Source organism: Carettochelys insculpta, chromosome 1 (genome assembly GCF_033958435.1).
Source record: "Carettochelys insculpta isolate YL-2023 chromosome 1, ASM3395843v1, whole genome shotgun sequence".
NCBI classification, from domain to species: Eukaryota; Metazoa; Chordata; order Testudines; family Carettochelyidae; genus Carettochelys; species Carettochelys insculpta.
In genome coordinates this window covers 106,568,684-106,583,194 of record NC_134137.1, presented here as the reverse complement: position 1 = coordinate 106,583,194, position 14,511 = coordinate 106,568,684, and the positions used below count along the sequence as shown (strand labels likewise).

At 43.4% G+C, this 14,511-nt stretch overlaps 1 protein-coding gene across 14 annotated transcripts in view; it reads right to left on the bottom strand.

The window, feature by feature from the left end:
- The window catches only part of MBNL2 (muscleblind like splicing regulator 2), a 219,474-nt gene that overhangs the window by 27,419 nt on the left and 177,544 nt on the right, over window positions 1–14,511 (bottom strand). For 3 of the 14 annotated variants that reach the window (XM_074989342.1, XM_074989367.1, XM_074989384.1), the window contains one exon: window positions 11,187–11,281. The exons of the other annotated variants lie outside the window; for them this stretch is intronic. In XM_074989342.1, coding sequence (XP_074845443.1) covers window positions 11,187–11,281 — 95 coding nt within the window. The remainder of the gene's footprint in view (window positions 1–11,186; window positions 11,282–14,511) is intronic. 14 annotated transcript variants of the gene reach the window in all.

Genomic DNA, 14,511 nt, shown 5'->3' with positions numbered 1-14,511 from the left:
CCATTTTATAAGACTCCTAAAATTAATTTATCTGTAATGACTTCCCTGGAGTGACAGGTAAAGCTAAAGGGCTCCACAAAACAATGATAAAAAAGACAAAGCATATTTAGTGTTATAGCTAGCTCTTCAATATTTGTGATCTCATCTTTTGTTTTACTGAATCTGCACTGAGAAATACAGCCACTTATAGGCTGTGGCCACACTAGCCCATCCTTTCGTAAAGGGCATGGAAATGAGGCACTTCATCAGATGCTGATGAGGTGCTGACATGAATATACAGCGCCTCATTAGCAGAATAGTGGCCATGTACATTTCCAAAGTGCCGCTTTTGAAACGCATGCCACCCATGTAGATGGGGGCCTTCTGAAATGACCCCCCTGATTTTGAAAGTTTCTTCTTCCCAAAACTAAATAGGAAGAAGGGGATTTCGAAATGAGGGGGCTGTTTCAAAAGGCCCCCAGATACCTGGGTGGCGGGTGTTTCCAAACCAGCAGTTTCGAAGCCCACATGTCAGTCATTATGCTAATGAGGTGTTGCATATTCACAGCAGTGCCTCATTAGCATATTCCAAAGTGCCACATTACCACAGCCCTTCCAAAAGGAGTGGCTAGTATGGCCACGGCCAGAATGACTAAAAGGAAAGTTACAAAGTAACATTCATTTCCCAGGTTTGGGAGAGGATGGTGGGAGAACAGGAATCCAGTCAAATCATCCATTATGCCTGAGGAAATTCTGTGCTAAAATTGTAAATTCTACACACAGTATTTAAAAATTCAGTATAGTTTAGTTGTCAAAATAACACAAGATATTCACTCTAGTTTCAATTATTTTGGTAATTTATTTCACAATACCTGTCAACACTACAAACAGTAGTAAAAATGATTCCCCCAGGAGTACAGAGTTAAAGAAGCCCCTATGATAACCCTGCTCCTGTAGGGGGATGTTAGAGGGAGCTATATGGGGGCCCCCAGAGCCCAGAAACCTGCGCTCCCATTCCCCTCAGAGCTCAGGTGTAGAGCAGCCTCCAGCACCAGCCCCTTCCCCCTCCCTCCTCCATGGAGGCAAGCCGTGGGACAGTCCCAAGACGCCAGCTCCCCTCACCCCAAAAACCCAGCTATGCAGTACACCACAGACATGAGCCCCACTCCCCATAGAGCCCAGCCACAGGACAGCCCCCAGATACCATCCTCCATCCACAGAGCCTAGCTGCAGGGGCAGTTTTCAGTCCAGATACTCATACAGCCATGGAGCAGCCTCCAAACACCAGCCCCCTTCTCCCCATGCAGCCAGGCCATGGGACAGCTCCCAGCCTCAATACCAGCCCCCAAGAAAGGCTGGAAACTCTTTTGCCCACTGAGGGCCCCATAAGACTTGGTAGGTAGTTCTGAGTAAAAGCTGTAACAGCCATAGGCTAAACACCTGTGGGGTGAGGAGGGGTTCCAAAGACCAGTTGGGGTGATATTTGGAAAGCTCATCAGCATGCATATGGATTCTTTTATTGCATTTAATATTTTATCTGTAATGTTTTCACCTTAATAATAAATAAGCTTGCTTATAAAGGGCTGTGTGGTGACCCAACTGCGGCCACTACACTATTTAACCTAGTTGGGAACAGAAGTGAAGCAGGCCTGCTCAGCCAGTCTGTCTTTCGCTGAGGAGGTCACAGTATCGTCTGGGAACTGTACAGCCTGGAAATTTCCCAGTGAGAAGAGAGAGACACGCGTCTCCACTCAAGAAATGCATCAGTTAGGGAGCCAGAGGCCTAAAGTATGCGTCTTTAATGGATCACAGAAGAGGAACACAGGTGCAGTTGCCATGAACTGTGACAGACTGCTACTAACTTCGGTGTGTGTGTGCATCTGTCTGTGGTTTTAAATCATTTTCACCAGCTTGGACAGCCATAGTTCTCAGTACTCTTGTAGAGCTGTCTTGGATAGTTCTGGATCGAGGGTGGTCAGTTCTTCTCTCTCTTTTTCTGACTTTCTAAGTGTAACCCATAAAGCACCTGTTCTGTGAATAAAAACACAGCACAGCACATGGAGTGTTTTCTTTGGGCTTTCAAGAGTAATTCCATAGAAGGAGGAGGAGATTCTCTTCTCTCTCACTATTTTTCAGGACCACTACAAACCTAAAGTTTATACCGCGGTGGGCAAAATCTGGCTCAGTGAGCCTTTTCATCCAGCCCCATGGCTGCTGAGAGAGAAGTGCTTAGGTTACTGTCTCCCCACCCCCCCGCCAGCAAAATCTCTCGGCTTCCATTTGCTGCTTTTGTGTGTTGCCTTCAACTCCAGGAAAATCTCTCAGCTCCTGTTGGCTGGAAATTGGTCACTGGGAGCTGAGAGATTTTGTAGGGGGCAGAGGCAATGCAGGAGATCCTCCTCCCTACAGTATGGAGAGTCACATGGGGCTGATGGCAGGCAGGAATGCCTGCCTGAGAGTGCTGCTGGCCAGAAGCTGCTTAGATAAGTACCTCCCAGCCATAGCCTGGCTCTGGCACTGCACCCCATCTCCCTCCTAGACCCTAAACCCTCTTCCAACAACTTTCCCCCAGGTCAGAATCTTCTCCTGAACCCGTAATCCCTCCCAAACCCTGTACCCCAATATCCCACCCCTTGTCACAACCCCCTTCTTCACCAAAACTCTTTTACAGACCCCCCACACCTCTCCTCCACCCGTCACCTACCATGAACTCCCTTCTGCACCCAACCTCTATCCCACCCCCAACACCCACCGCCACAGAAAAGTTCCATCCTTGACCACTCACCAACATCAAAATTATTGCCCACCCCTAATCTTTACCATCACCTAGAAAAAGTAGGCACAGAGCAGAGGAAGAATAACTAGATGAAGGAGGGGAGACTGAGTGGGTGAATTCCTTTTTCTTTTCAGGACTTGGTTCAGTTCTTTGATATTTCCATTTGCTCCAAGGACACAAAAAGAACACAAATGGTGTACTCCAGGGACTGGAGCGAAGAGGAGGATTTTAGAGATAAGCCTGGTGCTGATCTCTAGTAAAAGGAAAAACCCCACCCTTGTAATGTCAGATATGAAAAGCAGGAGAAAAATACAAGAAATGAGATTAATAAGGAAAAGATTAATAAACCTTAAGTATTTAAAAATATAGTCACTTTATAATGTTCATATGAATTCTTTTAACCTTAAGACTATCTCTGTAAGACAGCTATAAAATTTAATAATGTTAGTCTTATGCAGGATCCTGTGAATCTACACCCATATTAAGGTGACATAAGTTATCTTTCTCCCCAAGATGTTCAATTCATCCACAAAAATGGCCATTTTCCTCCTATTTTTTTCAGTTCATCGACCCAAAATTTTAACATTTTTCTACATATTGGAGAGTTTAACTGGTTTCCTTGGGTATGTCTGCACAGCAAAGTTATTTTGAAAGAGCAGCCACTATTTCAAAATAACTATGCTAACATCTAAATGATGCAACCACTATTCTGAAATAACAAATTCCTTATTTGTATGAGGAATAGTACCTATTTTGAAATTAGTATTTTGAAATAGGGGCTGTGTAGACAGGGAATAGAGCCTATTTTAAAATAAGTCATAGTGCGTCCATTGGCTCTGTTTCAAAATAGGCTCTAGGGCCGTTTCTACATAGGCCACTTCCTTCAGAAGTCGCATGCTAATGCAGGGAGCGAAAGATGCTAATGAGGCATGGATGCCAATTCCCCACGCCTCATTAGCATAACGTCACGTGATTTGGAGTCCGGAAGACCATTCTTCCGGACTCCAAAATGCTATGTAGAAGCGCAGCCGCCGGGGGGGAGCTTCTACACAGCGTTTTGGAGTCCGGAAGAACAGTCTTCTGGACCAAATCACATGACGTTATGTTAATGTGGCATGGGGAATTGGCATCCACACCTCATTAGCATCTTTCGCTCCCTGTATTAGCATGCGACTTCCGAAGGAAGTGGCCTGTGTAGAAACAGCCTATGTATGTAGACACTTGATTTCAAAATAGCTAAGTGCTTTTTTGATATGCATTTTGTGTGTAGCTCTGCTATTTTGGAACATGCTATTCCAGAACACCTCTTCTGGAATAGTTTATTCAGGAATAATGCTGCTGTGTAGATGTAGCCCTTATGAGACAGAACGGGAAACATCTTCTCTCATAATTTCCTTTAGCAATGAGGTTGAGCCATGTGCTGGTGCTGAGCTGCACACAATCAATTCACTCACATAGGCCTTAGCAGCTGCACAGCTGAGCAACAGGGCTGCCCTGTGATTCTTTAGTCTAACAGAATTTAGGTTTCCGGAATGCCTTGTCTTGCAACCCTCCCCGTGCTGCCTTCTTAATACAGTTCTCAGTCACTGCTTGCTCCCAATTTTCTGTGCTACAAGCCATAAAGGATGGACAGGCAGTTGCCTTCCTAAACTTGTCAACTCAAAAAGTGCCTGATTAAGCATGTTACTTAATTAATTGTTTAAAAAATTACTTCCATCCCAATTCTGGGACCACTATTCTAATTTGTTTTTTTAACTTAAAGGTAGTGTGACTATTTTCATTTTTTACTATGTTAATTTTACAATTCAGTAAAAATGAAGGTTACTGAATGATTTCATAATTAATAGTGTTGTATACTGTCCAATCTGCCTCAGAAACTGATGCGTAATTTAGGTCAGTTGGTGTTGGATAATGCACAATCCTTTGCATCATTAGACAACATGTTGATCCTTCATCTGTTTTCAAATGTAATCTGAAAATTTCTCTCTTCTATATTCAACAAGAAGTCCTGTGACACCTTAGAGACTAACAGATTTTTGGAGCATAAGCTTTTGTGGGCAAAGACCCACTTCATCAGATGCATGCCTCTTGTATATGCCTCTTAAGGCCACAAACAAAGGAAGAGAAATTATGGTCAAAATATAATGTCTTTACACAGCTTTTTCTGTAATGTATACTCTATATTTTCTGTTTGTTCTATGAAGCATTTTAGAACAGTTTGTATGAAAGATGCTACCCACAATAAAGCCATATTGTAGGGAACTGATATCAGCAAGGCTATTGTCTACACACATTTCAAATTCTTATAATAAAATTTCTGGATTGTTACTCTGTGTGTCACTCTGAAGCTAGAATATCCAAGTCAGGATAAATCAATGGAAACAGGTACAAAACGCCTGTGAGCTCTTTTTTTAAAGAATATCACCAGGTTCAGTCAACACCAGATTTCACAGTCTGTTATAGTGGAGGCTTTTCATTTTCAGCCTTTTTTCCCCCCACACTTTACAACAGTGGTGGGAAACCTGCAGCCTATCAAGGGTCCGTGTTTGGCCCATGAGACATTTTGTTTACTGTTGCCCATGTGCAGAGTTGCCAGAGTCAACTAGTTTCCATTCACATAATTTTTTCCTACCAACATTACTACCTGCACTTGTATACAGTAGACCCTCGATTTATGTGAGAGTTCCATTCCCACGCACCCTCGTAGAACCCGACTTTCGCGTAAGTAGGGGGGTGGCTTTTCCCCCAGTGGAACGCTTGTTCTGCAGCTGGGGAAGCAGCAGGAGCACCTGGAGCTTCTTTTGAAAGGTCAGTCCTGGGGTGGAGGGGGCAGTTAGGGTGGCTGGTGGTGGGCTGGGGCTGTGGGAGGGGGCAGTGGAGTTAAGCCTGGCAGTGGGTCAGGGCCATGGGGAGGCACAGTGGTTAAGTCTGGGGTGGGTTAGGGCTGCAGGGCGGTGTAGTTGAGCTGGAGCCACGTGAAGGAGGGTGGTTGAACTGGAGTGGGGGTGGGGTTGAGTCAGAGCCATGCGTGGGGGTGAACACTTGTACCTGTTTCCTTGCTCTGGTGGTGAGCCAGGCTGCAGGGGGTTGTACTGGGGCTGTGGGTGTTCAACAGGAGTGGGAGGGTGGAACCAGGGCAGTATGCGGGGGGGGGGGGGTTTAAACCAAGGTGAGGGGGGCTGAACCAGAGCTGTTCGTGGGGGGGGCGGGGTTGAGCCAGAGCCAGAGCTCAGTGCAGGCACAGGTGATGAGCCAGAGCCATGCATGGGTGGTAAGTGTGGCTGGGGTGGGTGTAGAGCTGGGGCCACATGGGGCCAGGGGGTTGAACAAGGTCTGGGGGAAGCAGGATTTTGAATTGCGCTTAACTCACGTTAATGAGAAGACAGAGGATAGGAAAGTGCAGGAAAAAAGAATTTTCGGTTTCCCCATTCATTATATTGATGTTGGGAAGAGTCTTTGGCTTTCGCATGTATTATAAGGCTTTCATGCAACGACTGTGCTCTCTACTGACCATCCACTGGGTATCCCACCTCCCATGTCTGCATGCATGTGATCCTTGAAAGTGACACAGGGGCCAGGGCTGTATTTGAAAGTGAGAAGAAAGAGGACAGAAAAGTGTAGGAAAAAAGAATTGGAAAGGGTATTCCAGTGCACTATAAGGCTTCCGTGCAATGACTGTGTTCTTAACTGGCCATCCGCTGAGTATCTCACCTCCCATCAGTGCTTGTGATCCCTGATAATAAAGCAGGAGCCCGAACTGTTTTGTAAAGTGAGAAGAAAGATAATAGAAAAGTCTAGGAAAAAAGAACGTTTGGTTTTCCCCACCATTACATTGCCCACATGGATGCAACAACTGCCTTCTCAACTGGCCATCCACTGAGTGTCCCACCTCCCATCATTGCATGCATGTGACCCCTGAAAATAACACAGGGTCCCACACAGTTTTTTAAAGTGAGAAGAAAGAGGATAGAAAAGTGCAGAAGAAAGAATATGTGGTTTCCCCCCTGGCAGCAGCAAGCCCCAGGATGGGCGAAGGGGTTGGGGGCGTGCAGTGGATGGCCAGTTTACGTGGTTCTTCCCCACGGCAGCAGCAAAGCCCCCAATATCTTAGCAGCTGGGGGAGACTTTCCCACAGTGGCAGCTAAGCCCAGAACATCTTTCCCGACCTTGGAGTCCTAAACACGCCACTGGCAGCATGGTCAGCACTGAACGGCAGGCATATCCTTTAATGGGTTGGGTTAGGGGCTACCCATCTGATGTGGCTGAGTACAGGAAAGACACAGACTGTGTGGCACCTGTGGGGGAGGAAGGGGATTTGCACACAAACGTAAACCACTGAGAAGTTTCTCAGTATCTTATGAAAGCACAGCCCCCAGCTCAGCCTTGTTGGTACAGTGGCATGGACTAGCGCCAGGCAGAGCAGAAAAAAAAAGCAAGTTTACAGACACATCCGTGAACTCCTTGCAGGGGCTATTTGAATGGGCAGATGCACTCATAGAGCCAACAGCATAGAAAGAAAGAAGCCGTTTCTCAGGCTGTCATACTAACATGAGCCCACGCTAACGGCTCGCTGCTCCCGCTTGGAAATTCACAGTCTTCCTGTTACTGGAGAGCAGTGGACAGAGCGGAGCAGTGAGAGGGGCATTATGGGTTACATACGGGACACCTCTGGAGGCTAATAAATTCAATTCTAGAGACATGTCACTTCCATACCTGCCTTTAATCAACCTTCTGAATTTGAGCCTGATGCTATGCCAGTCAGCTAACTGCAGTTTTGTAATCTTGAGATTAATGCAGACAAAATCGATCTAATGGCCTTTACAGTGAAGACAGTCGTGGTAAAATCGAGCTAACTGCATTAAATTTGAATTATCTCATAGTGTAGACACAGCCTAAGGGCTGCTAGGACTTCCTCTTCAGAATCAAATCTGGCATCACACTACAATTGGGTGAAAGCACCTACAGCTCGCACCTATTGTGGCGTCTGGGTGTTTCCAGTGAGAAAGGCGGAAGTGAAAAGCCCACCAGGGAAAACAATGCTTCCCACTGATATCAAGGGGAAGAAATGCCATAGCAGGTCCCATTGATTTCAATGGCAAAGTAAAGACACTATAAATTTTACGTGTTCCCATTTTCCGTGATGAATGGAAAAGAACACCAGCACTTCCCAATCCTAGCACATCCTCTGGCAGGGAGACAGACACCTGCTGTTTTGCTGGTGGAAAAAGGGGCTGATGGTTCTGTCTGATAGCTCTGTCTTTCCAGACGGCACGAGATAAGTTACTCAGGTGGCAGGTAGCCTGGTAGAAATCCATGCAGAAAACATTACTACGGACTGAAATCTTTGGCTGTGTTTACACTGCAGCTCAGCACATTCTTCACAGAGCAGGTAGATAGATGTGCTCGCTCTGCTTGTCCTAGCACATTAAGAACTGCAGTGTAGCTGGGATAGCATGGGTGGCAGTTTGGGCTAGCAATCTGAACACAGCCCGTTCCTTTGAGTACACAACTGGGCAGCTTGCCCAAGCCACCATCCCTGCTACCCCAACCACTCGGCTATTTCTAATAACCTAGGTCACACAGAGCTAACATGTGTCTATCTACCCAGAGCAGTAAGCCAGATCCCAGCTGCAGTGTAAACATACTCTTGGTCCATTTTATTTATTCCCTGTCATCTTTATTTCCACTTGTTTGTGCCTCCTTTTTTTGATCACAACCCTTCCCAGGAGTTCACTATGCACTTTTTGAACCAATTGCTGTTGCAGAGACTGTGATCTGCAATGTGAACTACATGATCTGAGAATCTGAAATTCAGCAAACCTCCAGGATCATGATCCTGCTCTTCAGGGAAGTACCATGGTGTTATTCATAACCGTACCCTCCCTTCACTACAAAACAGCTGAATTTTAAGCACACCAGCCGCCTGTAGCATTTGTCTTCTATTCTCAAACATCATCCATCAGCATTTTACCTTATTAAAATGAGTTAGAGATCAGAAAGGGATGCACAAAAGTATATTGTGCAGAACAAAATGATAAAGCCATGCATACACGATTATTCTGAAAAATGTAAGCCCTCCTGAAACCAAGGAAGATGTTTATTTGCATTTCTTTAAGGAAGCGCTGCATTTCAGAGGTAGTACATTTCCCCTAGAATACCATACATCCGCAGCTATGGTGACTTTTTTATTGCTTCAGATGTGAATTGTTTTGAAATTGAGTCTTTTTTTTCTTTTAATACAGCTTTCTGGTAGAATAACTTTACATAGTCTGAATATTTTATTTAAAAAAAAAATCCTTAAAAAAACCCAAAACTGGTATGAGTTTCTGCTCCTGTGCTAGGTCTGTAGGGAGGATGGCAGCAATTACACCGAAGACCATTGGTTCTTTCCTTTCTCTTTATGGGTTAATCTGCCTACTACCTCTTCAGTTGCATCTTACTGCTGCTGTTACTGGCAAGCACTCACAAACCTGGGGAAGAGGACACATGTAAGTGCCTCCTGAGCCATGCATGACAGTGATGCACTTGCTGCCAAAAAAACAGCAGAAGTGACCAAAGCAGAATGTGGCATGACAGCTGGCACGAGGGAGATCAAACTGGGGACCTCCCCAACCAAAAGCATGAATTTCAACAGAAAGAGATAAAAAGCCCAGCTTTCATATGAAGAATTTAAACAGACTCATATCCTCAGGAAGTGGGGCTGAGAGCCACTGCAGGCCCCAAGGCTAGGAGTGTGTGTCGGGGACAGGCTGGCTCCATGCCCTGGAAGAGGTGGGGCTGAGGGCAGATGGGGTGGGGCCAAGGGCAGTCAAGCCTTAGTGCTGCCCAGACTGTGGCTGTGACATGCCTCACACCCCAGTCATCAGAGCTGCGTGGAGTGGCTGTCCAGCAGCAGCTGAGAGGTGCTAGGGGTCTGGCTGCTGCCACAGTGGTAGCAGAAGCAACTGGGAGCTCTGTGCCCTTTTGAATATCCAGGCCCCAGTGCAATTGCCCCACGGTTGGCAGGCCTGTCCTCAGGAGAGTGGGCACAGAGAGGAAATGTGACAACACAAAGTGATCAACAAGTAATATCAGCAAACTGAAAAAGAAAGAAGAAAACATTATGTCCTCTACTCTCTCTATTTCATCTTAGGGCTTGCTCCTAACAACAGTAGATATGTTATTTTCAGAAGGGCTGTGGCTACACTAACCCCAACTTTTCGAAAGGGGTATGCTAATTAGCATAATTGCGGCTGCGTGCGTTTCAAAAGTGCCATTTGGTTTTGGGAAGAAGGCGCTTCTGAAGTCCTGGTGGTACTTTCCAAAGGCCGCGTCTACGCAGGTGGCTTGTGTTTCCAAAGCGGCACTTTCAAAATGTGTGCAGCCGCCATTATGCTAATGAGGTGCTGCATATTCATGGCAGCACCTCATCAGCATCTGCTGAAATGGCTCATTAGCATACCCCTTTTGAAAGGCGGGGCTAGTGTAGCCACGGCCAAGAAAATGTTGTTTTCAAGTTGGCAGTGTCCCTTTAAATCTAGAACGGAGACAGAAGTCCAACTTCCTGTGTAAATATCCAGAATGCAATGGGAGTTCTTCCTTATGTTACTGGTTGAACCTCTCTAGTCCAGCACCTTTGGAACCTCACTGGTGCCAAATGAGAGAATTTGCCGGACCACAGGAAATCAATCTTGTCTAGCAGCATCACCAGCACTGCCACTGCTTACTGGGCTTGTAGAAGACATTTAGGAGTTAAATTAAAGCTAAATAATAGCACAGAACACTGAGAGCCAGGACTGGTGATGAAAAACAAACTTCATGAAAAGACAGGAAACTTGACAGCATCCATTGTAAGTGCTTGTCCAGCTCACTAAAATCATGCCAGATTGCGGATGATGCCAGACAAGACCGCGCTGGATGAGAGAGATTCAACCTGTATTGCCATTTTTTAGAAAATATTTTATTTTTTGCTTTTCACAAGCTTCTTTTCAGCTGACATTGCTCATTTCGAGCTTCAGTCAGCATTCACAACTGGAACGAGCACGTCATTTAAATGCACTGCATGGAGAAAAGGATATTAACACATATAAACATTTTAGAACTGCTGTAATGTGGGATTTTTCCCCCCGTTTTGGCATCCAAAGTTAGTTGTAAACCTAAAAAAATAAGTCCACTTACTAAAATGATATTTTCAGTTGGGTTAATTACACAATATTAGATACAAGGAACAAACACTGCAGCACAAAACATAGCTACATCATTATTTGCAATAAATGTTAACTCTAAATAAGTGCAACCTGTCCATAAACACTTGCTATAAACTATTTAAAAATAAAATTTGATGGGTAAACATGAAAAAAAAATTCTTCAAGAGAATTTTTTTTTTTTTAAAAAATATCAGCACTCATTTAGAGTTCGGGATTTGTGAAAGAAAGCTTTAAAAGGAGCAAACCTGATTGGCTGTGGCTGTTGCGGCGAAGGGGACACTTGTTGCAGGAGTTGCTGCTGCAGAGACAGTGGCGGACGTAGCGCTGTGCATCATGGGTACTTTCAGGAGGGGAACCATGGAAGCAATGAACAGGAGGGTGTAGCATTATGGTAATAGAAGTGGTATTTTGGCATGGTGAAAATCAGAGCAGCAAGCCATCATGGGTTAAACCAGCAGATGGCATGCAATCACAATGCAAAGCAAGAAAGCGTGGCAGAGAAATAAAAAAGGGAAAATAGCTTATTACAAGTACAATTAAAGGAAGTTTGTCAACATAATCAGTGATTCCCAGAAAAAGCAAAGTAACTTATGATTGCTGACATTATATTTAAGAATCTGGCAAATTGTTTTAAATTGGGCACCTACTAAAACAGCTTATCACTTTAAATAAGAATTCATGAATCATTTGAGAGACTGTTTTTAAGTAACCAAAATATATTAACAAACCATCTCTTGAAAAGGTAAATCTTTCATTTTTAGTACTTCAAAGGAAAGAAGCTAGTTATTTTTATATATTAAACATAATTTATTTTCATTTACCAGTATCATAGCTTAAGAGTATATCTGGAGCTTTGTTCTGAACATACATATAATTTTTGTATTTTTGGTTCTGGATTTATGTTCTTTTAGCCCTGTGCAACTGTCACATTTTATTTGAGTTAAGTTACCATCTGCTTTGATGAGAAAGTCAGCACTGTTATAATTATTTTCCTGATATAGATACTAATTTGTTTGATCTAAAAGAGCAAAGCAGATGCTGAACATTTTTGTTCAGTTTTAATTTAAGGACAAATTTATCAGTATATGCAAAATTCACTCAAGTGATCTGCTGAAACTCAAATGAGTAGTTCTGTCAAAATCGATGGAACTACTCACTTGAACAAAGTTAACTCGTAAGTAAATGCCTGTTGCTAATTTTGCAACCATATAACATATGCATTCAAATGCTGCAAATTTTGAAGTATATTAGTTTTAATTATGAGGAAATCTGATTCAGACTTTAGGTCTTAAACGTATTAAAATTCATGCTTCTGGGAAACTCTGATAAAACTTTCTAACACACAGCAAAAAGGATAAATAGGCACACCACTATGAAACTTCAAAACACTGATGAAATTAGCTTGATTTACCAATATTTTATGATTTTAAAAATACTAGAAAATATAAAATATATTGAGAGAAACACAATTTTGAAAACTGAAAAGCAGACTGGAATCCATGATTTTATGCATTCACAGTGAGGTTGTTATAGCAGGTGACGTCACATCTAAACTCCTAGTTTAATCTACAAACAAATCTAAAGCCAAATGAATCTTTAACTCTAACAAACAAATCATGTTTAAGATTTTCCAAACAACTGAAAGTACAATATACAATATAAAAGAGATCAATAAAGAAATTTGGAACCTACCAATACTGGTAGCGGGTGTCATGCACAAAACTGACCCTGCAAGTCATGCAATGATGGATGAAAAAAGTGAATAAAGGGAAGAAACAGGTTAGCTGTTTAGAGTTAACATTCAAAATGAGATTCAAGCATAACCAAGGGTAAGTAGAAGTTAGCTGAACACAGTCTTAAGGTCATTCATAGTTTTCATGTTACAGAAGTGATTTTAAATAATTTTATATTAAAATACTATTATATTACACGAATGCACATTTTGTACATCTGTACGTGTGCTGAAGATGGACCAGATTTCGGAAACATCTTTTCTTATTATTTATAAAAATACGATTTTTAAAAAACAATCTTGCTTGAACACCAGATATTCTAATGGCTGCTTAAATACATTCAACAATTTAAACAGCATTATGTTAGCTACACAGATGAATGTTTATTAATTTTGCTCATATACAAAATTAAACAGAAATTATCTTGATAGTCAGTAGAGATTTTGCTAAATCTGTATTTAAATACTAACCTATGCATTCTAAAAAAATTATTAATGTTATTTTTACCAAAAAAATTGCTAAAATGGCACCACTGGAAACTGAACCAATGCACGTGGCTAGCAACTATACAGGATTCCAAATAATGTCCGGCCAATGGGCCTCAAAATTAGGCGGGGTGTGGCAAGGGCGTCCGAACAGTGGAGATTAGTTTTTGTGCTCATTCTGCCATTCACCTTTCTGCTAAAGTGAATGTAAAAGGATAGGGCTTTTTAGGACGGTGAGTACAATGCGTAAAGGGGGCCACGTACACAACATGTTACGGAGCTACTAAACCTTCAGCACACAAATTAAATTAAGTTTGCAGAACTGTTTAGATTTGTTACCAATGTTTTATGTATTTATTTAATACCAAATAGCAAAAGTAACTATGAATGACCTTAGGAAGAATAATCCCCACACACATGCCCCTCTTCCAGTGGTCTTAAAAGTTCTAGCAAGCAGCATCTGAAGAAGAACACTGCCCTCTTGCTTCTCCCATCATGAATAACCATTCAGCAAACAATAAAAAGTGCAGATGAAGTAGTTAGACTGACGCAGTGGGGGCTTTGTATTGACAGAGAACTACAGTGCAAAAAATCACAGATAAGCAGCACTATCAAGCCCTGAACCTTTAATGAGTGAGTCATTGGTTAGAAAAGGCATATATTTCCTAGGGAAAACCATGCTCTAGCTGTAACATTTCTACCAAACACATAGGATGTACTCAAAATTGACACTAATTCAGAAAATATTGGTTTTCCTTTTTAAACCAAAGAATTAATTTCATGCACAGTTCTTCATAGGGTGTGCTATATTCATGCCACAGTAGGAAGGTGTGGATATACTTAGAGCAGGGGTGGGCAATAAATTTTGATGGGAGGGGGCCACTTCAAGATTTTGGTAAGTGGTCAAGGGCCGCAGTTTTCTACGTAGGAGATGCGGGCTCTGGGGTGGAGGTTGGGTGCAGAAGGGACATCGGAGTAGAGAACTGGGGTGCAGTATAGGTTGTTAGGTCTGAGAGTAATTCTGGAAGAAGTTGTGACCTGGAAGAGGGAAGTGGGGCCAACAGCCACCATGGGCCCAAGGGCAAGGTATGAGGGGCTCCTGTTTCGCACCCTGGAAGGGGCAGAACCTCAGGCAGAAGGGGTGGGACTGAGGGCAATCAGCCCTTAGCACCACCCAGAGCACAGCACTGGGACCTCCCCTGCCAGCCCTCAGAGCACATGGAGGGGTGGAGGGGTGCTTCTGTTGTATTTTAAAGGGGCCCAGGGCTCCAGCTGCTGCCACTCCCACAGTAGCAGTAGCCGTGGCTGGGAACTCTGGGCCCTTTTGAAATGCTTCCCTTCACCCCTCCTGT